General features: G+C 43.8%; 1 protein-coding gene across 1 annotated transcript; it reads right to left on the minus strand.

The window, feature by feature from the left end:
- Window positions 1-638: 638 nt before the first annotated feature.
- Window positions 639-27,259, minus strand: DYNC1LI2 (dynein cytoplasmic 1 light intermediate chain 2). Its single transcript, XM_043599411.1, has 13 exons — window positions 26,927-27,259; window positions 26,687-26,760; window positions 24,058-24,174; window positions 19,392-19,622; window positions 13,993-14,162; window positions 12,833-12,926; window positions 11,740-11,875; window positions 9,533-9,644; window positions 8,888-8,947; window positions 8,065-8,106; window positions 7,556-7,673; window positions 5,444-5,560; window positions 639-3,609 (listed from the first exon to the last, which is right to left on the minus strand). Exons 1-13 carry the CDS (start codon window positions 27,031-27,033, stop codon window positions 3,509-3,511), a joined length of 1,479 nt encoding a protein of 492 aa, XP_043455346.1. The 5' UTR covers window positions 27,034-27,259; the 3' UTR covers window positions 639-3,508.
- Window positions 27,260-27,726: the final 467 nt, after the last annotated feature.

A 27,726-nucleotide genomic window follows, 5' to 3' on the forward strand; every position in this document is an offset into this window, starting at 1 on the left:
ACTGGATAGATCTGGGGGGCACCACCTTAATCAAAGAGAATCACACCTAACATCCCAATACAGGGACAACCTAATGTGATGCACCAGAACATATGTAACCTCACTTATGTAGCATCCTTGCAAAAGCCATTTAACCTGAATCAAATCATGAACAATGACACAAACCCAGAATGTGGGATTTTCTATGACCTGAACTTACTCAACACACTTAAAATAAGTGTAAGAAACAGAAAGGGGGCATCTCTAAAATGACAAATCCAATTTTCTTGAACATATTTTACTGTTCCCCATTTAAATAGATAAAAAGGATTATGATACAGTTGCTCTGAAACTCCTCTACGAAGCTGAAGTCTTCCAAATTAGCTAAGTGAAAACGAGCTCAATTCAGACAATCGAGAATTTATCTAAGAGGCAAGAAAATATGTTGGATAACTCACAAACACCACTATACTTTACCTGCAGCTTAGAACTCCACATACTTCAAAATATGGATTTAACAGTTTTCTTAACAGAATGTCTAATAATTTTTAGTGAGAGAGGTAAACATTTTTTGCCACATGGTAGATATGCCATATGATTAGCAGACAATTCAATCTCTCTCCAGTGAGATAATTTATCATAAAGAAAGTCACCAAAAATTGTAAGCAGTCTGGATTCGTGTTTATTGAAGCCAGTAATTAGAGACATCTTCTTTTCCAGCACTAGAAAGCAAGGTTCCACATGACTGCATAACTGTATCCGGTTAGAGCCACACCCCTGGACTAAGGCTGGTGGGGGAATAATCTGCAGTCCAAATTTTAAGTTAAAAACACCAATAAACTCAGTATAGAGACGACAGTGAACTTTCACTTACAGCATCAACATTGTTAAGGTCATGATGTACAGAGCAGTCACTTGCAACTTTGTTAAACTCATAAAATACGACATCATCAGTTTAAATAGTGATTTTTAAAATGCCAATCAAAAACAAAAGTGCAAACAAAATTAAATAATTCTAGCAGCATACCCGTTGCATTTTTAGGAAAGACCAATTCATGGCCACATCTTCAAGGTTGGGCTTATTTCTTTGATTTTTCCATTTTAAAGATAAACAGCAGATGTAACCACTATAATATATATAAATAGTCAGAAAATTGTCTTTAATAGTCTACCATACAAGTGTATTCTGCAAATAAAATGAATTTTACTTTAAAAAGTAAAGGCTGTTTATTGTTTGGCCTTTGGTTCCACTGCTTGAAAACCCCAAAATAACAAAAAATATCTCCCCTCCTCCCACCCCCCCAAAAAGAACCCTGCAGCTCCCCAAAGTTGGTAGACTTTGGCAACCACTGAGCACATGACATATTACGCGCACCAGCGTCTTCCGCTACTAGGAGCAGCCACTCGTTACAAGAAACTCAAAGTGATCCCCAAGAAATCTTCCCTCACAAGACAGGTGTCTTAGCACTTCATCAGTTTTAGTACATCTTATATTGACACAAAAGTGCTTACTAGTTTAAATGACAAAAAAAAAAAACTTTGTAGAAAGTAAAATTTTGCATTAAAATTTGAAATCACACTGTATCCCCCACAGGCATGTGCCTTTCGAATAATTCTGTCTTGTTTCTGAGGTCAATTATTTTGCCCCTACCCCCACCCGAGCTGCTGTAGAGAGAGGGACTAAGTGACCCCCCCATCAGTGTGGCCACAGCTGTTGGGCATCTACTGGTCACTACACCACAACTATCCTTATACAGTCAGTTTACTGTCATTACGTGGACAATCTGGTGATTGGAAGCCACAATACATTAAACAAATAACTGAATTTAAAAAGGGGTGGAAAAGTGTATTTTTAACAATAAAACTGGCACAAAAAACATGTTTTTATGTTTGTCAGAAAGGCAACTAAATACTCAGCTTTCTCCTTAACAGTGTTCAGACCTTTACAAAAAAAAGCAATTCAAGACAGTCTTATTAGAGTCTTTGTATATACAACACAGGATATTAAGTTATGCCCAGTACTACGTTAGTGGTCAATCAAATCTGGTATGTAAAAGTAATGACGTTAGGGAAGTTATTTTCAGACACAGTACAACAAACATTCATATAAAAAAAGTAAACTCCACATAAGTGAACTGTGGTTTTTTTCCCTTGGTTTGACAACAAATGTTTTATATATTAAATCAATGGTAGTGTTTGCATTCAAATGTTGTGTCGCATATAAAATTAAAAGTGCCATTTCAAATCCACAGAAGTCATTTCTAGAATGGTGGTATGACATGATGATGTGCATGAATTTGCTCTACACGGAGACACGGAAACTCGTTTCCATAAGAAAAAAATGCTACATTTTATGAAAAACACAAGTAAGAGAAATGTATCATTTCCATTTGCAATATAAAACATTCACACTTATTTGTCCATCTGATAGCACTGATCAGACCAGAGAGCTAGGACAAGACCCTTTTGCATCAATGGAACTCTGTGAAGGTATCCACAGACCATAAGGCAGGGATTGGTGCAAGCCAATTCATCAGAGTGCAATTACATTACAAACCTCCCTCAAACTTTCTGTAGCACACTGCATTATGGTAAAATGAGAGGTTGGTCACCCATTCTCTGTTAGTAGGCCAGCCTGTGGTAGTATAAAATTTTGTTTTTTTAATTTAAAAAACAAAGCAGGAGCTATTTAGAAAACACAATGCAAAGTTAAACTAATTTTGTTAACTGCTGACTTTAAACACACTCCACAGTGAATGTCCCCCCGACGCACATGCGTGGAGCCCAGCTCGTCCTGAGGACATGGCCTGGGCCACACATGTGAGTCTCAGGCAGCTGCCATCTTCCCCACCCATGTCAGCTCCACCTGACTCAGGCACCCCCACACTTTACACATCTTTCTTAAGTTAGAGATGCATTCAGAACAAATCTTATTCCCATTTTCTCAGTATTTAGTTTGGAAATACTTTTAAATCTTAAAAATGATTATTCGACTTTCTACCGAACACACGGCATTTACTAACACCACTCGTCTCCTCCTTCCTCATCTCCTCCAACGTTCAGCTTCCCCACCGTCACTTCTCGAATTCCTCCTTTCCGTCGTCCTCTTTCCTGGACTTGCTGCTACTTAATCTGCTTCCCAAGAACAAGTGAATTTGCTAACACGCAACTGGTCAGACTAACCGCCCTCTGATCATTGATTTCCTGGTCTCATATGCTCCACCCTGAAAGAAAGCGGGCCATCTTTCTCTCGATCTACCCTCCCTTTCACAAAAGGCCCTGCTGCGCTTGCTTCTCACAAGAGAGCCACATGCCTGAGAGTCCAAGGGTTATCCTTAACAAAGGGGTCTGACACGTAACCTTCCTAAATGTGCATTTCATATTTGGACAAGCCAATGAAGTATTTTTTAAGTTCATCTCCCCTGCCCCAAAAAACTGATAGCATGTGCCATATCAGAAAAATCCTTGTCTTAGCAGATCAATATACATAGTTATTTGGTCATTTTACATATGCACTTTTTAAGGAGGATCAGGCTTCATTTTCTGTTGAAGAGTTTGTTACCATGGAGTCTGGTTTTCGAGTCATTCTATCCAGTTCTTCCTGAACATTTGTCAACACAGTCTTTTGTCCTTAAAAAAAAAAAAGAAAGAAAGAAAGAAAAAGCAGCAGTGATGGGAAACAGAAAAGAATTTTTCAAAAGGAACATTTAAAATGATACAGATTTCTGTAATCACTTGTGGTGATAATAACCTCAGTAAGAATGAAAGCAAGCCTTTTTTTCATTGCAGTGATGACGAGGAGATACCCTAATTCAACCCTTCCTTCCAAACATGACAGGTCCGTGTTCCTCTGACTACATAACTGCCCCCTGCCTGGGCAAGCCTTTGTGCCAAATATAAGGGCCTTTCTGAAAACACTCTCACCACCCACCCCTGACCCCATGCACTGTCATCACCTCCTTGTTAGAGGTGGTGTGTGAGTTTCTGGCATATGGCAAACTACTTTCTGTGCCTCAGACAGAACAGGTGTTTAGGTTTTGTTTTTAATTACAATACTTTAACTCATATGAGTACCCTGGAAACACCATGCTTCAATAAGAATATAAGACTAAGGTCAGACGTTTCAATCCTGCACAAAGTCAGTGCTCATATTTTTTTGTTTTCAAATGCTAGCTGGGACCTGGAAATGACCCTTCTCTCCTATCAGAAATACCAGCCCACTGGGGTGCCTGGGTGGCTCAGTCGGTTAAGCGTCCGACTTCAGCTCAGGTCACGATCTCGCGGTCCGGGAGTTCGAGCCCCGCGTCGGGCTCTGGGCTGATGGCTCAGAGCCTGGAGCCTGCTTCGGATTCTGTGTCTCCCTCTCTCTCTGCCCCTCCCCCGTTCATGCTCTGTCTCTCTCTGTCCCAAAAATAAATAAACGTTAAAAAAAAAAAAAAAAAAAAAAGAAATACCAGCCCACAGCCTAGGCCACCAGACCAGGTGGAGTCTCTAAGAACTCAGGAGCCCCTGAAGGACCGGCTGACCTGAGGATGGAGTGATCTCCTGAGGGCCTCCTTTGATCTGAAAACACCAATTAGGGAAAACACTGTATAGTATAGTCAATGGAAAGTTAAAAACAAACCCATTTTAAAATAGCCTAGTGGGGCGCGTGGGGCGCTCAGCCAGTTAGTGTCTGACTTCGGTTCAGGTCATGATCTCATGGTCCCTGAGTTTAAGCCCCACGCCGGGCTATGTGCTGACAGCTCAGAGCCTAGAGCCTGGAGCCTGCTTCGGATTCTGTGTCTCCTTCTCTCTCTGTCCCTCCCCTGCTCACACTCTGTCTCTCAGAAATAAATAAACGTTTAAAAAAAAGAAAAGAAAAGAAAAGAAAAAAAGCCTGGAGCTTCCCAGCAAAATGGGTAATTCCCAAGGAACTCGGCTCTTTTGTTTCAGAGGCCTCAAGACATACACTTGCTCTACTGGCCCACACGAAAGGAGTGTGGGTTGCCACAGAGAGTGTGCCTGTGACAAGGGGGAAGCTTCATGGAGCAGGAATTGATGACCCTCCAGTGAGACAGGCTCAGCTCATGGCAAGACTGGGGACAGTGAACAAATATCCTTATAAAACATAACAGAAAATTAAATATAATAAATAAAATATCAGTGCCACACCCTAGACCATGACCTCCAACAAACAGTTCCAATACCAGGGTCACATATTCAGTTTAGGATATAACTCAACTCACCCAATAGTCAATTCCTGAGAACCCAATGTATACAAATCCCACCTTTAAATGTGCCAAAGAAACCTGCATGCTGTAAAGTGTACTGCTCAGTACAAGGTGGAGATGTGCTTACTTGCTTGGCTGTTGGGAACACGGAGGACGTGCACATCAGGTAAAGGCATACACTCCTGTCCACTCTCCCACCTCCAGCACTGCTCAACCACAAGGATCATAGGTTTCCAAGGGCCCTTTAGTACCTGACTTCTTGGCTGCACTCTGCACACCACCAGCACCAGGACTTCCAGGAGAACCTGTCTTTTTACTCAGCAGACTATTGAAGAAGCTGGCCAACACACCTTCACTTGCTGCATTATCTAAGGAAACATTAAGAAAAAAAGCCTTACACCACCAGGATGACTCAATTACCACCACCACAAAACTAGTTTTCAGCTTGGAATTATCCATCTGTGGCTATCATCTTCCCAGGACACTGAGCACATTCATTATTGCCACTGCCAAGGCTACTTCCCTATTAACATGGTAAGTGTAAATCTGTTTAGATTTCCCACCTATCTGGGGACATAATAGAACTCATGCTCCACATCATCTCCCTATCCATGAGGCAGTGTTTCCCAAAGTTTTATAAGCCCTTAACATTCCAAGGCTGATGTGAAAAGGTCTCATTCTGAGTTGGAGATAGCTACTGTACACATAAGAATTAAATAAAATTTTGTTTTGCGAGTTTTATTGTAACCAACACATTTAGATATTACTAAGTCACTAGGATAAGGGCTACTTAAACTTCTAAGTAACTGAGCTTGAAAAGAGAAGTGAAGGGGGAAGAAAATGCCATAGTTCATATATGATAATCATTTAAAAATGAGAAACAAAATCAAGGACTCAAACTATACACTGTATTTTATTTTACTTATTTTTAAAAGTACTCACCACACCCAATATGGGGTTTGAACTCACAACCCCAAGATCAAGAGTCGCATGCCCTAGGGGCACCTGGGTGGCTCAGTCAATTAAGCATCCGACTTTGGCTCAGGTCACGATCTCATGGTTTGTGGGTTTAAGCCCTCCATCAGGCTCTGTGCTGACAGTTCAGAGCCTGGAGCTGGCTTCGGATTCTGTGTCAATCTCTCTCTCTGTCCCTCCCTTACTCGTGCGCTCTCTCAAAAATAAATAAACATTAAAAAAAAAAAGAGTTGCATGCTCAACATGCTCAACCAGCTGAGCCAGCCAGCCAGGCGCCCCTCAAATCACACATTTTTTTAAAATTTACTACTTATTTACTTAAGACTTATTTTTATTTTGGGGCACCTGGGTGGCTCAGTCAGTTAAGCATCCAACTTCAGCTCAGGTCATAATCTTGCAGTCTGTGAGTTTGAGCCCCGCGTCAGGCTCTGTGCTGACAGCTCAGAGCCTGGAGCCTGCTTCGGATTCTGTGTCTTCTCCTGTCTCTGCCCCTCCCATGCTCATGCTCTGTCTCTCTCTCTCTCAATAATAAACATTAAAAAAAAAAAAAGATTTATTTTTATCTTGTTTTGAGAGAGAGAGAGAGAGAGAGAGAGAAGTGGGGCTCACCCAAAGTGGGGGCTCATGCTCACCTGAAGCGGGGCTCAAACTCCCAAACGGTGAGATCACGACCTGACTCAAAGTCAGATGCTTAACCAACTGAGCCACCCAAGCGCCCTTATTTATTTTAAAAGTTTATTTAAGAGAGACACACAGTGAGTGGAGGAGGGGCAGGGAGACAGGGGAACAGAGGATCAGAAGCGGGTTCCGTGCTGACAGCAGAGAGCCCAATGTGGGTCTCGAGCTCTGAAACTGCAAGATCATGCATGACCTGAGCCGAAGTCAGACGTTCAATTGACTGAGCTACTCAGACGCCCCCTTATTTATTTTTAATGTTTATTTAGTTTGAGAGAGCGAGCCAGCATGCAAGTGTCAGGGGAAGAGAAAGAGAGAGAATCCCATACTGACAGTGTGGAGCTTGATCCCATGAACTGTGAGATTATGACCTGAGCCAAAATCAAGAGTTAGACATTCAACAGACTGAGTCACCCAGACACCCCTCAAAATACACATTATTAAGTGATTATGTTGTATTCCTCTTTGAAAGAACCTGCATGGCCTGATACAGAACCAAGTGTAAGGGCCATTGATTCCAACAAAGGAACCAGCCTTAGTGTCTGCCAACCACGAGCCCCTTCCCTTTGAGCGAAGGAAAGTGGAAAGCAGCCCCTTCTTGGGGAAGAGAACAGCCCAGTTGCCACGGGCCTCCACGTTCCAAACCCAGCCACATAGCCCCTTCAGAGCTCAGGCCCAAGACTAAACACTCTCCACAGAGGCAGGATACATACTTTTGATGTTTGGGTCCGGCTTCTTTACTGATGTGCCCGGGGAAGCACTAGGCACACTCGCTGGCCCTCCCCGGCCCTGAGTTCTTGGAGAGCCAGAGGGTCCTCTCGCAGGGGATTCCTAAGTCCAAAACCAGCCCAAGTTACATACAGACATAAAAATAACAGGAAATACACATCCCCAAAACGAAGACATGCTCTGCAGGATATTTTTCACAGCGTAAGGAGAAGGGAGGTAGGACTGGGAGTTTGCCCCCAGCTCGGTCTCTTTCTAGACCTTAGTTTCTCCTCAGAGAAACATCAAGATAATGAAACCTGCTCACTCTATTTCCCAGAGCTGTATTCCTTTCCTGAGTTTCCTACTATGTTCCTTGCCCTGGGCTTTTAGGGAAACCAAATTCCCTTTGAAAATACAAAAACCCACACAAATGTAAGCTCTTACAAATAATGGCATAAAGTGTGAAGACACCTACAACACTGAGCCTTGACCCCATTTAGTTTAAGGTACTCACAGAAGCTCTCGTGGGCGTGGCTGGCTGCTTGGCAAGGAGTGACTGCAAAGAGAGGGACACACTGGCCATTAATAGAGGCCTGCAGAGTGGACGGAAAGTCTGGAGAAACACTTCCCAGTACTCCACTAGAGGGCGCCATTAATAACAACCAAGTCACGTTTTATATTATACATGCAAAATGTTTAAATTCAGAAATTTGCTACATGGTGAAAAAAATAATTCAAGTAACCAGTTTTGGAAGCAAGGAGAGCACAGAAAGGAGGACCAGCTGGCAAAAAAAAAAAAAAACCCATCGACACCCTCCGCAGAGCTGCCTGGACCATCAGGAAGACCTATGACAGGTCTAAGTGGCATGTCTAACAATAGTCCTAGTAAAACAGGAAGGAGAGACTGGGTTTGCATTCTGAACTGTCAGCTTGTGGAAGTTACTCTCTTCACCTACAAAATAGGTACATCAGCTCACCTGCCTTCATGCACAGGGCTGTGTGGGGCTATGTGAAATAATGGAAGTGAAGTCAGGGCACTTGGTAAACTGTCAACACAGGAAGTATTATGCCAAAAAACCTAATTTCCAGAATGAAAGGGTACTTAAAATGATACCAAGCCTATCATTGTTGAGAATCTGCAAGCAGGCAGGGGATCACCTGAGGCAGCTGGTCTAACTCCTACTCTGTACCAATGCCAGAAATGGGAGGGAACAAGGAGACCTGGTGGCAATCCCTTTAACGCTGCAAGCTCTTTGTGATGCCCTCCACCTCATCCCAGGGGACTGGCATTTCATGCAAGAGAAGGCCTCTGCTCTGGCCTCACTGGTTTTTCTTACCTGTTGCTTCATTAGGAACACCTGCTCATCCTCGGCTGCCAACTCTTTGTCATGGACCAGCTGTGAAGTGAAGTGACATACTCATTTGTGGTCACAGGCCAAGAACACCCGAACTACTGTCAAAATTCTCACTGAAAGAAGAATCTTGGGCTCAGGTCTCAACACGGGTCCAGGGAGAGTCCCTGCGGCAACAGCACAATTATGTTTTTTTAGCCTGGCACCAACTCTATTCCAAGACCAGCCATGCCATGTGGCCAACTGACATTTTTAAGTGGCAGGTTCTCAACAACCCCTCTCAGATCAGGGCCTGAAGATCAGGGGAGCACAGGGATCTCCTAACAGTAATCCCGAGGTAGCGGTGGCATTGTCAAGACTTAGTAGGAAACTTCAACCCAACTCCTTGTGGCCTTGTGGGCCCTCCAGCACTCACATCCCACCACCTGGAGCCATTTACATTCACACCAGGCTTCCCCTAAACTTTTTTTAAGAGGCTCTTGGATTACATTCTTCTTCCCCCCAAAATGGTTCAATGTGTAAGACATATCTCTTTAAATGTTTCTTTTCCCATAAAAAAAAAAAAACAAAAAACCAAAAAACAAAAAACACAGAAAAACGCCTACAACTCAAAGTGACTGATCTGGGTACCTTTCTCACAGGTGGTTTCACAATAAAATCTTCATATGCATCTTCTGGCTTCACAGTTGTGAAATTTTCATGTAAAATAGCTATTTTCTTTTCGTTGTCCCAGCCTGCAGGTCTAAAAGCAAAGAGACAGGGATTGATTTGCTTTTCCTGGGACTGCCTTATAGCACGTTAGGTAACATTCCGGGTTAGCGAGGACTCCTAGGTGAGACCCATTCCCACAAAATCTAGCGAGGACTCCTAGGTGAGACCCATTCCCACAAAATCTGGCCTGTAGCTGCTGGGGCTGGCTTGTAGCTTGTGGCAGGAAAGCCAAAATTTACTGCCGGCATAACCAATCAGATTGACATGGCAGGTTCTGTCCTGTACTGAGCTCATGGGGCCCAAAACCTAGAAGCCAGAGTCAGATCTTACTGACTCCACATGCTGACCCACCGGAAGTGTTCAGAGTTTTCACACAACTCCACCCAGAAGAGCAAGGACATAATGGGGCCTTGTTCCCACAGAGCGGAGGACATAGCAGCACAGACACAGCTCCGGATGAGACCGTTTCTCTTGGGCTTTGGTGTAGAAGAACTCAGAAGTCTTCTGAAAACAGTTTTCTTGTGGACTAGTTCATTAATTTTACTGGTGTGGGAAGATGTACCGTGGAACAAAGCAGGGCAGTAGGATCTGCACTCTCCTGGGCTGCAAACCAGAGGGACACAAGGAGCCCTTGAGGCTCCTACATGGGTGCTGCCCTGCTTGAGATCACTAAGCAGGATGGCATCCACGTTCCATTAAGTTAAGCCACGGTAGCCTACTGTTGCCACCAGATTCTCACAGGTCTCCCTTTCTCCACCTAAGTCCTACTTCACTGCTCCACAACCAAGAGGGCGCTCTTACCCAGGGTGCTCCACCCAAATGGTTTTGCTGACTTCACCAGTTCCCAAACAGGCAAACTACCAAAGGATCAAAGATTCAAAGGGACGGGGTATGATCAAGATACAGCCACAACCCAAGCAGCCTTCGGAAGGTGTGAGATGCTTCTCCTCTCCAGACCAGCCCTGATCCTCAACCTGTCTTCCTGGGGCTTCCTGTTCCTCAGGATCACAAGTAATTTGGGCACTCACGTATCATTCACTGAGCTTGTGTCTTTGATGCCTGTGTGATTGCTCTGGACAACAATCCTCTAAAAGCCACCCAAGGCTCTAGCTCTGCCATCTGTGAGGAGCCCAAATGAGGCTCTCCCTAAATGTTCAGGAAGCAACCTATTCAGTGCCAAGAGCTCTTGGTTATCACATCTTCAGCCTTCTGAGAGGCTGTTCCTCCTACCCCTCCATTCCTTCTAGCCTGCCTAGCACACACACACTCAGCCTTCCAGCATCACCCCCTCTGCCCTCCCTGCCGCACTGCCTCCACTACCACTCCATTACTGCTCCACCCCTTCCCTCCAGTGCTGTGTGCAGGGACCATATCTTGTTCACTTCTGTGTCCTTAGCATAGAACCCAGACACCTAGGAAGTACTCAGCAATTGCTGAATGAACTGTAATTCTGAAGTCAAGAGGATATCGAAGCCTACAAACACTGATCTACTAGCACAAGTCCTCTCAGAGGCCACACAGCTTCATCATTCATTCATACATCCAAAACACTCATCATTTTCCAGTGACAGAAAAACACAAACTGGAACAGACAGGTATCTAAGTCTCTGCCCAGGACAGCAGCCCCCGTGGCTCCAAAGTACCAAAAATACAACACACATTCAGTATAGTCAAAGCCCATGCTGACGGGTACACCAACAAGGGTGCCTGCAATCATCTCTGCCAATGGGCAGAGAGATCACATGCTTCAACAGAAGGCATCAGGGTCCCCAAAGCCCAATTCCCTATACTTCAACTCCTTCCTCCAGCCAGTATTCTACCGGAGTTGACAATAAGTGGCAAAAAAGTCTGGCTTAAGTTTTGGTACCTTGCTCTCAATGATGAAAGGCAGCACCCATGACCTCACTCCACCTACTTCCCTTAGACTGAAGCAGAATGGCAAACAGTCTAGAAAGGATCTGGGTATATCTATCCCCTGTGAGGTCCAGGCCAAGCACTTTGCCCCAAGGCAGCAGAAAGCTGGCGGTGTACGAAAGAGACAGAAGGCACCTTACATGGAAGGATAAAAAGAAAAGAGCAAATGTACTATGAAAAGAAGCATTTGAAATCACCTATAAGGAACTCACATAAAAACTGCATCCTTTTCCACAACTAAGGCAGGTGTGATAAAGTGGAAGCCATACGTTTTATGAACAATGTACTTATACAACAAGTCGAGGTTTTTCTCCTCCTTCACTGATGTGTAAATCAAGGCTGCTCCATCTAATCAATCTGCTTAAGGAAAACCAATTCACTGCAAGAGACAAAAGCAAACATAGCCAACCATAATCCTCAAAGTACTACTCACAGGCTAATTAGTTTTTGATCAATGCATGATCAAAAGAAAGTGTTAAAACTTTTAAAACTAAAACGGTAATAATGACAGATGAACTATGTCAAAAGCATAAAGGATGTCAATGGTGGCAGGCCATGTGGTTCATTTTTTAACATGCAGACTGTTGTCTTTTGACCCGTCAGGTTGGTTCATAAGCAGTCAAGTTAATGGCTCTGAGATTAGCCCAGGAAAACACCCTCAGCATATCCAGGGTGCAGATTCTTTCCTAGACACAGATGTTCACACGTGATCCAGTTTATTATTAAGCACCTCTTCTGTAAGAGATGGGTACCTACATGTATCAGCACCCTCCACTGAGCTGGACAAGATAAAAGGCCCAGAGGAAGTGGTATGGGGATGTAGCACCACTTGCTACTGTATTTTTACAGAAGTATAACTCAAAAGACTGCTGACGCAGTATCTCTCATGGACACCACACAACATAAACATATGGGAAACTCTTTGTGGCATCTATAACAATATCGTGTTGGGTAATTAACCTTTTTGCAAAAAAAGCAAAGTTTAAAAAGATTTCCAAGATATGATGAAAGTAGTTTTGTTAGTAAGACTCCATATCAGCTTTCTTCTTAATATGAAAGCCTATCAAATGTACAGCATTAAAAATAAAAATAAATGAAAGGCAGACACAAATCAGTAAGTCTCAAATTCCAATACAGTAAAATACAAAACTAATAAAAAGATGTATACAATTTTTCCCCGGCAGAAGACCGTTCTAGATTCAGGAAGTTCTTTATCTTTTTGAAGATACCAATCTAGAGGGAAGCCTGAATTAGCACAGAAGGGAGCCTGTGCTCCTGTGCCCTGACACAGCGCTCCAAGGATACACTGGAGGCAGAACCTCCGTAGGTGTGACTGGATGAAGTCAAAGTGCTCGTCCCTGTAATCATGCTCCTTCTCCAGGACACTCACTGCATCACACTGCAGGGAAGACAGAAAGAGAAAGGAGTCACCTCTTTGCTTCTCTGCCTGCTGAGGATGGGAATGGTGTCTTCTACAGAAATAAACTATCATAGTTCCAAAGAAGAAAGCCACAGCCAAGGGTCTAAACATTAATTAGACAAAAGTGAAAGTGAGTGAAAAGAGTGAAAAGTGAAAGAGTGAAAAGCAACTGGAGATTTCTCTTTCATCCTGGGCCACAGTTTCCAGAGCTGCAAAGTGGGGACGTAACAGTCTGATCACCTCACAGTTGTTCTAAGAATCAAACACGGTCACAGCAGGAAGCAGGCCATGGGACGTAGCTGTGCACTGCACCCTCCAAAGAACTCTCATCTCACAGAATATAATGTGAATGGCACACTGTGTGGTTGGGAATAAAGTACTTTTAAAATCCAAAAAAAAAATTTTTTAAGTTTATTTATTTTTAAATAATCTCTACACCCAACACGGGGCTCAAACTCATGACCCTGAGATTAAGAGTTGCATGCTCTTCTGACTGAGCAAGCCAGGCGCCCCATAAACCCAAAATGGTTTTAAAGCTAGTTTTTTCTTTTCTAAGGGAAACAATTATTTCTCTACGACTCAACTTAATTTTCATTCCTACATCATCATCCTACAGGGCAGAAGAAAGTGAGTTCCCTTCCCTCTTTTTCCAGTGTTATGTTCTTCCTGAAAACCATCTCAAATCCAACAGACTTTAAATGACCAAAACCCCAAAAGAATTCTGCTCTTCTATTTTTTAGCCATCAGTTTAGGCTAGACCAACTGGTTTACGGAGCCTTAAAAAAACTGCTTTTAGTTCTGAGTTTGAATCACTCAATAGACAGTACTTCATGGAGAGATAAACTATGAACAGAGTAATGTCATGTTTCCAGCAGCAACATTAAATGACAATATTTTCTAGCCTGACATATTCAATGTACCTTATGAATCCTGAATTAGTCCAACTCTCCCATGGGAAGACACCCAACAAGAGCCTCTAAGTTTCTTTTAGATGGTAATTGTTCACTGGCCAAACCCAGCCAGATTTGTAATTCCTGGCGCATACCTTTGTGCACACCACCAACACTGGGATTCCCAGGTTATGAGTCAGCATATTGTCACCAAGAGGCAGGGCAACATTTTCTTCGTCAGGACCTGAGGTCAGAGGTCCTCTTCTCTGCGGGGAACCTTGACAACCTTCTTCAGGCTCAATATAGTCTTGAAAATCTTTCACAACTACAGGTGAAAAAGTAAAAGAAAATCACACAAATAAAAATACACACGCCAGTTTTAGAAAACTGAAAAAGGTAGTAATAAGCACAAAAAATAGAGTTCTGACAAACTTCCCCACTCTGCCTTACTGTAATATTAGGGATTTGGAGGTGGTGATACAAAATGCCAATTCTAACATATTGTCTGAGCATTATAACTTCAGAGCAGCAAAGATATTCCCCTGGACATGTTTAATTATATCCAACTCTTAAACAGGTTTTATTTATTTTTTTATTCTTCTACTTTTTAAAAAAAAAAAATTTTTTTTTTATTTTTTATTTTTGAGACAGAGAGAGACAGAGCATGAGCAGGGGAGGGGCAGAGAGAGAGGGAGACACAGAATCTGAAGGAGGCTCCAGGCTCCGAGCTGTCAGCACAGAGCCCGACGTGGGGCTCGAACTCGTCAACCACGAGATCATGACCTGTGCCGAAGTCGGACGTTCAACCGACTGAGCCACCCAGCACCCCAAGATTTAATTTTTTAAAAAAAGATTTTATTTTCAAGTAATCTCTACACCCAACATGGGGGCTTGAACTCACAACCCCGAGGTCAAGAACTGTACGCTCTTCCAACATACAGGGGCTTCCCAGGCGTCCCTTAAATAGGTTTTAAAAACATCTAAGGTTTTAGTAGTTTCTATTATTTAATAGTTTCTATGAAAAAAGCCACATTTCTTATATATCTAACATTTTCAAAAAATCAGAAGAGTAAAACCATCTGAATTCCACAAGAACATGCTGTTTTCACATAGCTATGTCTGTACTAAGGAGCAAGGCTGGGCTTGGCCAGCACCATCCACGTCTCCTCATCATCCTGACTCTTGTGGACCCAGTCTCATCTTTAGGAGATCCTGAATCACTGTGCAGTGTTGGCGGACCTGTTCCTAACACAAGAAGGGGTCAGGAGTAAAATGTCCACTTCTTAGCACACACAGTCACTAGCGTATCAATAGTGCAATCCCATAGGAGGGCCCTGAAGCTGAGAGTGGTTCATGGGCCTGGTTAAGCCAAGTGAACCAAAGCCCACGGACCCATACCTTTTCGTGGGTACTTCAAGGCTCACATGTCAGGCCAGAGAACAGCCCACAAATTAAAACTGCTATGAGCTAGAGCAGCAAACAGGCAGCTCTACCTTCTACACACAACAGGACGAAAGGATCAAAATGCCTTTTGGTCTCATCCACAACATGCTCATTAAGAAAATGCAAATAACTGGATTAAAGAGAACCTAGGGAAAGGTGCACATACTTCTCTTCATCCACAGAACAAGTTTCAAACATTTTAAAACAATGAGTTTTAACCGATAGAGATTTTACGTTATCATTACATGAGCTCCTAGAATTAATCTAAAGAGTACAATGTCTTTCCTAAAATATTGGGCAAGTTGAAAACCATCTCAACTAAGACCTAAAGTGCAGACATAATTAACATTTCATTTCTACAGCTTCTCTTTAATTAAGCTCATTCATATAATTTCATCGTCAATATAAACACTAGAGATCTCTACTGCATTTTAGAAAAAAACAGAGACAGAGAAGGGTTTTCTGATTAATTAGTGTGGTTATTGAAGGATCTTGAAGAAATCAAAGGTTCTCACATGAATCTCCTTCAACGTATTTTTTTTTTTTTTAATTTTTTTTTTTTCAAAGTTTATTTATTTTTGGGACAGAGAGAGACAGAGCATGAACGGGGGAGGGGCAGAGAGACAGGGAGACACAGAATCAGAAACAGGCTCCAGGCTCCGAGCCATCAGCCCAGAGCCCGACGCGGGGCTCGAACTCCCGGACCGCGAGATCGTGACCTGGCTGAAGTCGGACGCTTAACCGACTGCGCCACCCAGGCGCCCCTCCTTCAACGTATTTTAACAAATCTTCAACTCATTGAAAAATACAATGGTTTAAGTTTGGGTCATACCTATCACTGCCCAATATCACATGAGGCACTCAACCAGGGCTTGCACGACAGTGAGCACGGCAGAGCCTGGGGTGTTACAGGTGAGCTAAGTGGCTGTGGCAGGAAGCAGAGGCGGGCAGCCCCAGAGGTCTGTTCCATAGAACTCCATTACCCAGTGTGCTGCACAAACTGCTGTATTCTACATATGCCATGACATGAAAATAGGTGGGAAGCCCTGGGTTGGACGGGTCACTCTCTAAAGGAATAACTTAACTGTGGCTATCCAGTAGCCATAGGAAATACACATGTGTTTTTAATAACTCAGCATTTCAGAAAATAAGTTGGGAGACAGAATAAGTATTCATGACATAGATAGAGGTTGGTGAAAGGAAGGATAATAAGAACATAGTGAGCAGTGTGCAATTCAGATAATAAAATGTGCATTTCCCTTAGGGTGCACACTTACCACAGTATTAATTTCTCTCCAATGGTGAGATGGCCAGTATTTCACAGCAGGAGCCAACAGCCCACCTGGGGGCTCCCCCTTTAGCATCACGTAATAGTTGGTAGCAAAAGGGGATCAGAGTGCTCTACCCTACCTGCTGCTATCTCTCTCTCATCTTCTTCTTCTTCCTACCTCACTGATCACCCACTGGTTCCACAGTCCTGAAAAATCACACAGACAGCACCTAATCTTTTTTCTCTATTTGATAAGTAAGGGAAGCCCAGACATAAAGCAGGGAAGACAAGACTAACCTACACAAGCGCCACCTTCTGGAGGCTCTGGGGTTGCTCTGCCTTCCCCTCACTGCCAGTCAACAGCTGCCACAGATTTAGGACCACTGGGGAACCAAATCCTGAAAAAGTGACCCACCCCCCCCACCCCCATGGAGCAGCTTTCCAAACCCAGCAGACTGGAGACTGGTATTGATTGGAAACTAGGTTGAGTGACAGCCCTTCACTCATTCAATACAATACCTAGAGTCCAATTAATCTGCAAAGAGGGAGTCTGATAAGCAAAATGGCGGCCAACTGCTTTATTAAAATGTAACCTAAAACCAGCACTAACAAAGGCATTCCTTCAACATGCAACACAAAGGCGTGACTATCATTCCAAACATTTCAGAGGAAGGGTGGTGAAAACAAGAGAGGCCTTCAGAAGGTTAACGAGAGTCATGAGGCATGGACGAGGTTACAGCAATTGCTAGTTGCTCTCCTATGTCCTTTCTCCTCTTCTTCCTTATAACCAAACCAAATCCGGATACCTAGAACACATGGCCATACAAACTACACTTCCCAACCTCCTTAGAAAGACAATAGGCATGTACCCTTCAACCCTTCTTTCTTCTTCCTCCATCCTGCTGCCTAGAACACGGAAGTGAAGGCGGTGACAGTTCTAGTTGTCAAGAGGAAGAGAACCACACCCTAGAGATGACAAAGCAATAAGCAGAAAGGAGCCAGGATCCTTGACCTGACTTCCCAGAGCTGCCTTCTAGGCTTGAACTGCCTTATCTCCAGATTTCATTTACAGGAGAGAGAAATAAACTTCAGTCTTGTTTCAACCACTGTTATTTTGGTTTTGTGTCACAAGCAGCTGAGTCTAATCCTAAGTGACACAGACAGCAATGACGAAGCAAAAAATGAATTCAATAGTTTATGGGAACGAAAGATCCCCAGAGGCAGGCATCTTATCTGCTAGGTGCATCTCCAGTGCATAGAACAGACCTGGTATAAGGCAGACACTTTTCCTATCTGGGAAAGGACAATATCCGTGGCTCAACCTTGCTTTTTTGTTTGTTTTAAAAATCTTTACAAGGTTAAAAAAAAAAATCTTTATAAGTTTATAACACTAAGAAAACAGATTCAGAGACTGAAATCTCCAGGGCATTAACCCATTAATCTGGGCAAGATGCTAAATATGCAGTGAAAGACAAACAGCTCTTCAGCCTCAGAACTATTCTAAGAAGTTGTCTTTAGGGTCTCTATTCCAGGGGAAAAAGAGGCATTATCTAGAAAGGTCAGCAGCTGAAGCTGCATAACAACCACTGTAGCACACATGCACACGGCACACCATAGAATTTAAATTCCCCGTTTTAGCTAATGTGGGACAGGAGCAAGAGGAATTTATCACAGGAAGACACACAGCAAGAGATCTGATTTAAAAAGCACATCAAAATTTCTGAACCCTTTTGCCAGTAAGTGTGAAGATCCCGTGTGCCATGCCCTAGAAGCCCTCATTAATTCACTGAAGAGAGTGATGTCATCCTGTGGAAAAAAGCCAGGCTGAGCCAAGCCTGCCCTGGCCAAGATTGCTGCTGCTGAACATTGCCATGGCTCCAGCCCCTGCCCCTCCCATTTCCCTGGCAAGGGGACAGAAGCTGATGTAAGTGCAGAAGCAAGGGAAAGGAAAAATAAGCTTCTGAATCACATTAAGGAAAAACAAAACAAACAAACTTCCTTTAATTTGAAAGTTCTTTGTTGTCAAAAGGACTTGGGTGTCCTTAATATTAAAACAGCCTTTCATTTTAATGACAAAAAAAATGACTTTCCTATTTCTAACTAAAATCATACTTGCTTGATGGCAAAATGAACTAAGGTAGAAGCTGAAAGATTTGTCTCCTTTAAAGGGCTTCCTTTAAACCTGTCAACAAGAGAGTCCCTAGGACCTCAGTGGAATCCCAGAGCAATGGACTCAAGCTGCATGCTGATCGAAGTCTCCACATCCACTGATGCTAACTCAGCAGCCAGAGTAACAGAAAAGCAAAAAGACCCACAGACTGATCAAACTTTGAGGGATGAGAGAATAATCTTTAATTTTTTTTTAATGTTTATTTATTTTTGAGAGAGAGAGACAGATCGAGTGTGAGCAGGGGAAAGGCAAAGAGAAAGGGAGACATAGAATCTGAAGCAGGCTCCAGGTTCTGAGCTGTCAGCACTGAACCTGACACAGAGCTCAAACCCACAAACACAAGATCATGACCTGAGCCAAAGTCGGACGCTTAACCGACCGAGCCACCCAGAAGCCCCAAAGAATCTTTATTTTAAAAAAGAACCAACGGAGATAAAAAGGAATATGGTTTCATTTACTTTCTGCAACTGTGATGCTTGAGAGTAAGACTGCTTTAAGTACTTTTTGACTACTGAATTTACAAGAGAAACTCTGAAATAAACGGTACAAACAAAACCAAATATTCTGTAAAGGAAGCTTTGTAACCTCTTGACACTGTGAAAAGGAAGGTGGCTTGAACCATCTCAAGAGACTAGTCAATTTTCCAATTGAGAAAATCCTATTTTACTTACACTTCCGTTCCAGCTCCCTCATTTCTTCTGGTGGAATTTTCATTTTATCAATGTGCTCACGTAAAACACTAGCCCATTTCTGAAGAGATTCCATCACAGTCCAAGGCCTAGACATGTCTGCAACAAAAATGACCAGGGTCTCCGGCAAGGACTGGGCAGAAACTGCAAACTTCAGCAGACCTTTATGATACAGGTCTCCATCCAGAATCCACACGTTGCAGCGTGTATGATCTAAAAAAAGAAGTAAAGCGAAGTTACGACCTCACAATGACCATCAGCACAGCTGAAAAAAAGCCACATCAAGAGGAACTTAAAAGTGACAACCACAGAATACCATACAAAACGCAACAAGAAAGCCTAATCAGAAAAGAGGTCAAGTGCTCAGTGGGCAGTAACCTTTGGTCAAGGTATCTGATGAACCATTTAAACTTAAAGATTTCTAAATCGTCATGATATATTATATCCACATGTAAACAGATTCCAGCAATGTATAGTAGAATAAAGAGTGAAGGACATTTTTAGCTTTTTTTTTTTTTTTTAAATTTTTTTTTTTTCCCAGTGTTTTTATTTATTTTTGGGACAGAGAGAGACAGAGCATGAACGGGGGAGGGGCAGAGAGAGAGGGAGACACAGAATCGGAAACAGGCTCCAGGCTCTGAGCCATCAGCCCAGAGCCTGACGCAGGGCTCGAACTCACGGACCGCGAGATCGTGACCTGGCTGAAGTCGGACGCTTAACCGACTGCGCCACCCAGGCGCCCCCATTTTTAGCTTTTAATAAGAATCAAGATACATACAAAAGCTAAAATGTTCACTGGTCAACTGCACTACCGTCTACATGACCCATTCTCCTCAGATATCAGCAATGTATGAGGCAGCCAAGCTGTGCCAAGCAGCCTGTGGTTAAATAAGGTCTTCTTGTCAGGCATACTAAACAGTGCGTTCACATACTACAAAGGGTACCAAAGAGACAGGACCTTTGTGTTTAAATGCCAAGATAAAATCATTACTTATACACACTGAGGTATGAGTTACTGGATGCCTGGTGATATTGAGGAATTAAGTTATTCTTGGTATAAGAATATGGTTATGTTTTTAAAAATCCTTATCTTTTAAGGGTTCCTGAGTGGTTCAGTCGGTTGAACGTGTGACTCTCGATATGAGCTCAGGTCATGATCCCAGAGTCATGGGATCAAGCCCTGTGTCAGGCTCCGTGCTGAGCATGGAGCCTGCTTATGATATTCTCTCTCCCTCTGCCCCTCTTCCCAGCTTATACTCTTCCTCTCTCTCTAAAAAAAATTAAAAATTAAATTAAAAAAAAAATCCTTATGGGATACCTGGCACCTGGGTGGCTCAGTCTGTTAAGCACTTGACTCCTGATTTTGGCTCAGGTCATTATTTCATGGTTTGTGAGTTCAAGCCCTGTGTCGGGCTCCATGCTGACAGTGCAGAGCCTGCTTGGGATTCTCTCTCTCTTCCTCTCTCTCCCTCCCTCCCTCCCTCCCTCCGCCGCTTGTGTGCATACACTCTCTCTCAAAATAAACTTTAAAAAAATTATTATCTTTTAGACATACAGATGGAAATATATGCAGATGAAATGACATAATGTCTGAAATTTGCTTCAACATAATCCAGTGTGAAGTGAAAGGAGAAGCAGGTGAGAGTATAGTTGAAATAAAATTGGTAACGAACTGATAACTGTTTAAGGCAAATAACACATACGTTGGGGTTTATGATTCTAATCTATGTTGTACCTTCTTTTGTTTTCCACAATTAAAAGCTAAACATACACACAAATGTGCAACTGCTGACATTTCATGAAACATGTGCTTCCAAAATCATAACTGGATGATCAAACCATAGAAGGTACTTCTCCAAAATGATAATCTATTTTTAAAAGTTTTTAGATACCATTTTTGAGAAATATTTTTCTTACAAAAGTGCACTGAGGGAAAACTCCTACAATCAAAAATATCATTTCACTAACTTTTTCCCCAATAAATTCCAAAATATACTTAAAAATCTATCTTCTGCTAACTACCTTTGTGTAATCAATTAAAACATATGCTGTAAAAAATTTAATATTCACAACTTTATTTCAACAGCATAATAAGGTATCTACTATCTACTGTCTAGCTATACTTTCAAAATTCTAATACATTTTAGACAGTGGTTTTGGTTTGGGTTCTGTGAATGCCTTCAAAGATATTGCTCTGTACCTGAAGCCCACTGATTTTGATGCCTTCCCTCACCAAGCATCGTTCCTTTCTTCAGCCTCTCTTCCCACTGCCCACTACACATTATCACCCACGTGCATGGAGATCACACATACCACATGTGACGTTAAACAGACGTCCACAACCATGGAGGCAGTGGTCCTTCGACATGTCATGCCCTACCACAAACCAGGGACAAGAGACAATTTTTTCTATCTGTGTGATTATCTGCAAAATGTATATTTATAACTCGGTCACATCACAAAAAAACAAAACAAAACAAAACAAAAAAAACCCAAAACCTACTGAAAGAAGTATAATTAACTACTGGTAAGGGCAACTCTTCCATCAAAAAAAGACCTGCAAAAACAAAAACAGACCTGCAAGTAGGTGGCCTAAAAATGCAGAGACCAGGAAATTTTTAAGGCAACCTTAAGGAATCTGAAATAAATGCTAACATGTCCTTCAACTCAGAGGCAAGTAAATATGGTTAATATGATGCTTTGGCATGATATATGCTTATGCCATCTTGATAAAAGCAGCTATAGAGATTCACAGAGTATCTATACCACATTTTATACTTTCAAAAGGGTACTAGAGCTACCACCACTGTGTCTCAAGTAGTTGGCTACACCTAACACGTGCCACCTCTCATTGTGTCAACTTACAAAACAGGTATGGTTACCCAGTTCTACAAATGAGGAAACTGAGGTGCGGAGTGCTTAGGTCAGTCACAACTAGCAATTATGGGAGCAGGACTCTGAACCAGTTCTGGTGGCTCCAAAACCCAGGTGCTTCCACAATAACCACGCTGCCCAACAAAAACTGGATGCAAAAGGCTCAGACAACATGAGGCCCTCCCTCTAAGTCTAGCCCAACGGCCCCTCTGTCCCACCCCTACCCGCACTGATGCCAGTGGGCCCAGCTGGGCACCTGAAAGCCTCTGTCTTCCTTATACAAGAAGAGCCCTCAGCACCAGGCCCATCTCCTACCTTTCTTTCACATCTTTCAGGCAACGTTCGGTGCAGCAAAGGAAGCCAGGAGAGGAAGAACAGGTATAAAGTCTCTGGGGTTCTAAAATGACCATTACCTTAACATTAATACAGTGCAGCTCTCCAAGCTTTAACAAGAGATCCTGATCCATGACCTCTATGAAATGACTCTTGGAGATCCAAGAATTATACTGCTGGAAGGGACTTGGGTCCAACTTCTTCATGTTAGCAAAAAGGAAATGGGGAACCAGAAGTGGTAGGATTTAGTCCCTTATATAATCACCCTTACACTGTGATCCTTACTGTTTAAATGGATAAAGGCAAATACAAAGAAAGTAATCTAAAACAGATATTTCACCCTTACGCTACACAGATAATCTTCCTACATATGAAAAGACTAGGCACCAATGATTATTTATTTTAGAGCCATTCATAAAGCTTTAAAGTTTATAAAGGAAGCGTTACTGAGCAGTGGTAACCAAAAGCCATTACTCCAATCCAACTCAAAATTATAAGAATTTTAAGAAATATCTAATCCTTATGAATGCTTCTCATATAATGTTAATATTCCCAACTACCCTGCAGGTAGAAACTATTACTATCCACATTCTAGAGATAAGGAATTAAGAGAGAACATCCTCACCCCTGAGCCTCTGTCCTCCACTGAAAGAAACATGGGAAATGAGCATTTCTAACATTGTCACAAAGAGACCTAGAAAATTCTCCTGTGAATATCTGTTAAACTGTTACTCTCTGAATCATACCAATTTCAGATTCTCCACTAGAACCGGCAAAGTAACAATGTGTCCAAATCAATCTGCTAAATATTTCTCTCATAGAAAAGTCCAAAGGTTTTAAAAACATCTTTCATAGTACCTATATGTGCATCTGAAACTTTACCTTCAATATCTCCTTTTAACTGGGGGCTACCCAGAACAACAGCTAACAGCCTCATTTCTCATTTTTACTAACATACTATAAAAAGGAAAGAGGGAAGGGGCATCTGGCTGGCTTAGTCAGAAAAGCATGCTACTTTTTTTCTCTTTTTTTTAATGTTTATTCATTTTTTTTTTTTTTTGAAAGAGAGAGACAGTGTGTGAGGGAGGGAGTGGCAGAGATAGAGGGAGACACAGAATCCGAAGCAGGCTCTAGGTTCTGAGGTGTCAGCACAGAGCCCCATGCGAGGCCCAAGCCCGTGAACCGTGATATCATGACCTGAGCCCCAAGTCAAACACTTAACCGAATGAGCAATCCAGGCACCTATAAAAACATGCAACTCTTGATCTCACGGTCATGAGTTCAAGCCCCACATTGGGTGTAGAGATTACTTACGTAAATACATAAACTTTTAAAAAGTGGGTTAAGTCCTACAAAGACATACTAAACAGAAAATAGGAGCCACAACAGCAGAGTCTGAGATATGCATTTACCCCTTACCACAGATCAACACATCACTCACCATCTCGGTCCTCATCATGGACGCTGAGGTAGAGATACTCTAGGCCTCTTCCTTTTTTGCCATGCTCCGCTCCTTGAAGTTTAGTCATAAGGGTTGTTTTACCAGAACCATCTTCACCTACGAAGGATGTACAAGAGAAGGCAAAGTGTGCTGTTTATTCTAGGCAAGGATGGGGAATCTTGACACAGAAGTGACAACGAAGGTTTCACACAAAGCCTGCTGCTGAGGTCTCACTTGCACTCATCATAAACAAAACAGGCTTTGCTGTAAGAATGGAGGGGGGATAGTGGTGACAAAGGTGACAAATTCCAAGATATAAAATGACATTCTACTGCAGTCATCCTTATTTCACAAGGGAAGGAATAAGGCAGGTCCATAGGTCTGTATGTCCAATTCATAAGACATCTATTTGGAGAAGTGAAAGTAAAAGGTGGGGTTAGTTTCACACAAAATAAAGTTTTACCACAAGAAAAGCAAGAAATCTTCAAAATATAATTAAACTTACAGTCCAGAACTTTGAACTAAAAAAAGTCTGATCCTGCCTAACAATCATGAAGAATAGAAGCTATTATTCACTTTTGATTTTAGTACCTCTCTTTCATAAGCATCCTGAAGGCTAGGAAACTGATGAAAATAATTACAGACCCAAGCAAAACTCCTAAGCACAATCTCAGTAATTATCAAGTGCCTCCTCATACCCCTCCAACCAACAACCACCTGCACCCTCAAAAGAGAAACCTTAAACATTAAGAAGAACCACCACCCAGAAACATTACTAGGCACCCCTGGTATTTAATAATATGGAATTACAAGACATAAGAATTAAGAAGCATTCCACAGATCAAAGACCTCCTGTCCATCCCCAATGTCACTACTGTATTCAGAGACTCCACATCCCCATCCGAGCTTTGGTGAACAACTCTCAGCCTGACTTCAATACCTGCTCATTTTGAGCCACCTGCAACTCTGCTGCCAGAATTCCCTTTGTAAAACACAGATCTGCTGACCTTGGTTCCTCACTTCTTAAAGATCTCTAAAGGTCCTCTACTACCTTCTGCAGTGATCATCACCTAAAGACCATAAGCTCCCCTCAAAAATGCTGGGAGGGGCACCCAGGTGGCTCAGTCGGTTAAGCATCCGACTTCGGCTCAAGTCATGATCTCATGGTCCGTGGGTTCGAGCCCCGCATCAGGCCTGTGCTGACAGCTCGGGGCCTGGAGCCTGCTTCAGATTGTGTCTCCCTCTCTCTCTCTGACCCTCCCCCATTCATGCTCTGTCTCTCTCTGTCTCAAAAATAAACAAACATTAAAAAACAAACAAACAGGGGCACCTGGGTGGCTCAGTCGGTTAAGCATCCGACTTCAGCTCAGGTCACGATCTCGCGGTCCGTGAGTTCGAGCCCTGCGTCGGGCTCTGGGCTGATGGCTCAGAGCCTGGAGCCTGCTTCCGATTCTGTGTCTCCCTCTCTCTCTGTCCCTCCCCCATTCATGCTCTGTCTCTCTCTGTCTCAAAAATAAATAAACGTTAAAAAAAAAAATTAAAAATAAATAAATAAATAAATAAATAAAATAACAAACAAACAAACAAAACCACTGGGAAAACCACCCTCACAGTGATTCCCAAGAGGATTAGGGGATGGAAGTGAAACAAAAGGCCTTGAGAATCAGGGGCCTCCAGGAAAAAGTATTATCAACTCTTCAGCCTTCCACCATCTGACCCAACTTATCTCATCAGTCACCTACAAGGAGTTTCTGGCATCTTCCAAACCCCCACACCTTCCTGTCACTTCTGTGTCACTGCAAACACTCTGTGCCCCTGCATGTTAACACTTATCCTTCAAAACACCTGACCCCTAAAGTACCCTCTTGCAAAACAGCATCAAACAATGTGATGCCCTACAATAATCTTCCCATGCCAGCATGGTGTAGTGTAATTACCAACATATCTGTCTCTCTTGTGCAATGTGTGAGGGATGCCTGTGCTCTCCAGTGCCCAGCCGATAGGAATCTCTCAACAAATGGATTCTCTGGATGAATGAACCTGATCAAACTCCCTCACTTACGGACAGAAACTGAGACCAGACACAATAAGGGAACTGACCCAGGGAACCCAGCAGTGAGGGCTGGAATAATGCAGTCAAGTCCCTAGTGAGGACCCCAGGACCTCCTGTCCTTTGCAGAGTCTCTGCGACTGTGCCCTGCTCATGAAGATGGAGGAACGGTTCCGGTGGCATCTCCCCATACCCCTGACTCCCAAGTCACCTCATTTTCCCCCACCTCCTCCACCTAACCTTCTCATATACTCATCCCCCTCTCCACACCTGCAATTTGGTAAACTTTGAGACTATGACCACACAGAACCAGTGACATTTAAAGTAAGGCTGATGTTGCGGCCAAATGACTAAGGAATGTGCCGACAACTCCACGCCAGCATCACTGACTCTCCAAAAGAGATATCCCAACCTCAGGCACGGTGGACTTGGCCACTCTCCGGCTGTCCAGCCAGGATCTCCAAGCCCTCTTGGGCGAGGCAGGCTGCGGGCAGGAGAAAGGAAGGCTGGGACCTGTGCGAGGGGCGCCCGTCTCGCCCACCCCAGCTCCCCGGGCAACGCCCCACCTCCGGCGCTCACCGAAGACCAGGATGTTCTTGCCGGACGGCAGCTTGGATCTAGCGCGAGTGGACACCTCGCTCAGAATCGAGGACCTGTGGCGATAACAGCAAAGCGGTCAGTCCAGGGGCTAGCCTGGACCTGACTGGCCCGCAACGGCCCGTCAGTCTGTCCGACGGTGCAGCCCAGTCCGGACAGCTCCCCACTGGGCCGCACACTCCCCAGCCCCGCCGGCCCCGCCCGGCCGCCTCGCGGTCTTACCATAGGCTCTGGCCCTCTTCCTCCTCGCTGGTCAGGTCGCCGGCAGCCGCCACGGCGGGCCCGTTGGGGCCCAGCAGCAGCTTCTTCTCCACCCCCACCGGCGCCATCTTGCCAACTGCAGCCACAAAGAGGGCCCTCCCCCGGGCCCGCCGAGGACCCGCGAGGACCCTGGCCGGGCCGCCCACTCTCCGCCGCCCTCGCGCCGCCCCTCGCGCCGCCCACCCCGCAGGGTCCGCGCCGCCCGCCGCGCGTCGCTGGGCCCACGAAGGTCCGCCAGCTCCCACAGGGTCGTGAGGCCGCTGCGGCGGCGGAAGGTGGGTGGCGGTCAGGCAACAGCCGGGGCAGCCATGCGCAGAGAGGCGACGGCGGCGGGACCTGGAGCCGCCGGGACGGAGGGCGCGCGGGCGGCCTCTGCCGGCCAAGGGGAGTAGTGGCACTAGCCTCGGGTCCTCGCCGAGCTATCCGCTAGCGATGCGCCGTCGAGGGCCCAGGCTAAGCAGAAAAGCTCAGGCTTTGGAGTGAGACTAATACACGAAAGCGCCATTTATCTGGCGCTGATCTGTGCCAGTCACACATTATCTCATTGAATCGTATCTAACCCTTTTACAGACTAGAAACCTGAAGCTCAGAAAACTTAAGAAACCTGGCCAAGGATCCCAATGCTAAAAGATAGCATCCCAGTACTTCAATCCTATTCACTGAACTTAAGCTATCATGAATTTTGCCTAATTCTTAGCCCCGCAATGAAAGACCCATCTTAAACTAGACCCCCAAGTCCTCATAAATATCCCGCTTTTCAC

This window comes from Prionailurus bengalensis, chromosome E2, assembly GCF_016509475.1.
Source record: "Prionailurus bengalensis isolate Pbe53 chromosome E2, Fcat_Pben_1.1_paternal_pri, whole genome shotgun sequence".
Taxonomy (NCBI): Eukaryota; Metazoa; Chordata; class Mammalia; order Carnivora; family Felidae; genus Prionailurus; species Prionailurus bengalensis.

Excerpts from the sequence above, each read along its gene's own strand:
- DYNC1LI2 (XM_043599411.1), bottom strand. The coding sequence starts at position 27,033 with ATGGCGCCGGTGGGGGTGGAGAAGAAGCTGCTGCTGGGCCCCAACGGG. Across the intron at positions 24,175-26,686 it reads CAAGAACATCCTGGTCTTCG|GTGAAGATGGTTCTGGTAAA; the intron begins GTGAGCGCCGGA and ends CATCCTTCGTAG. Across the intron at positions 8,948-9,532 it reads TGAAACCACCTGTGAGAAAG|CTGGTCCATGACAAAGAGTT; the intron begins GTACCCAGATCA and ends TTCACTTCACAG.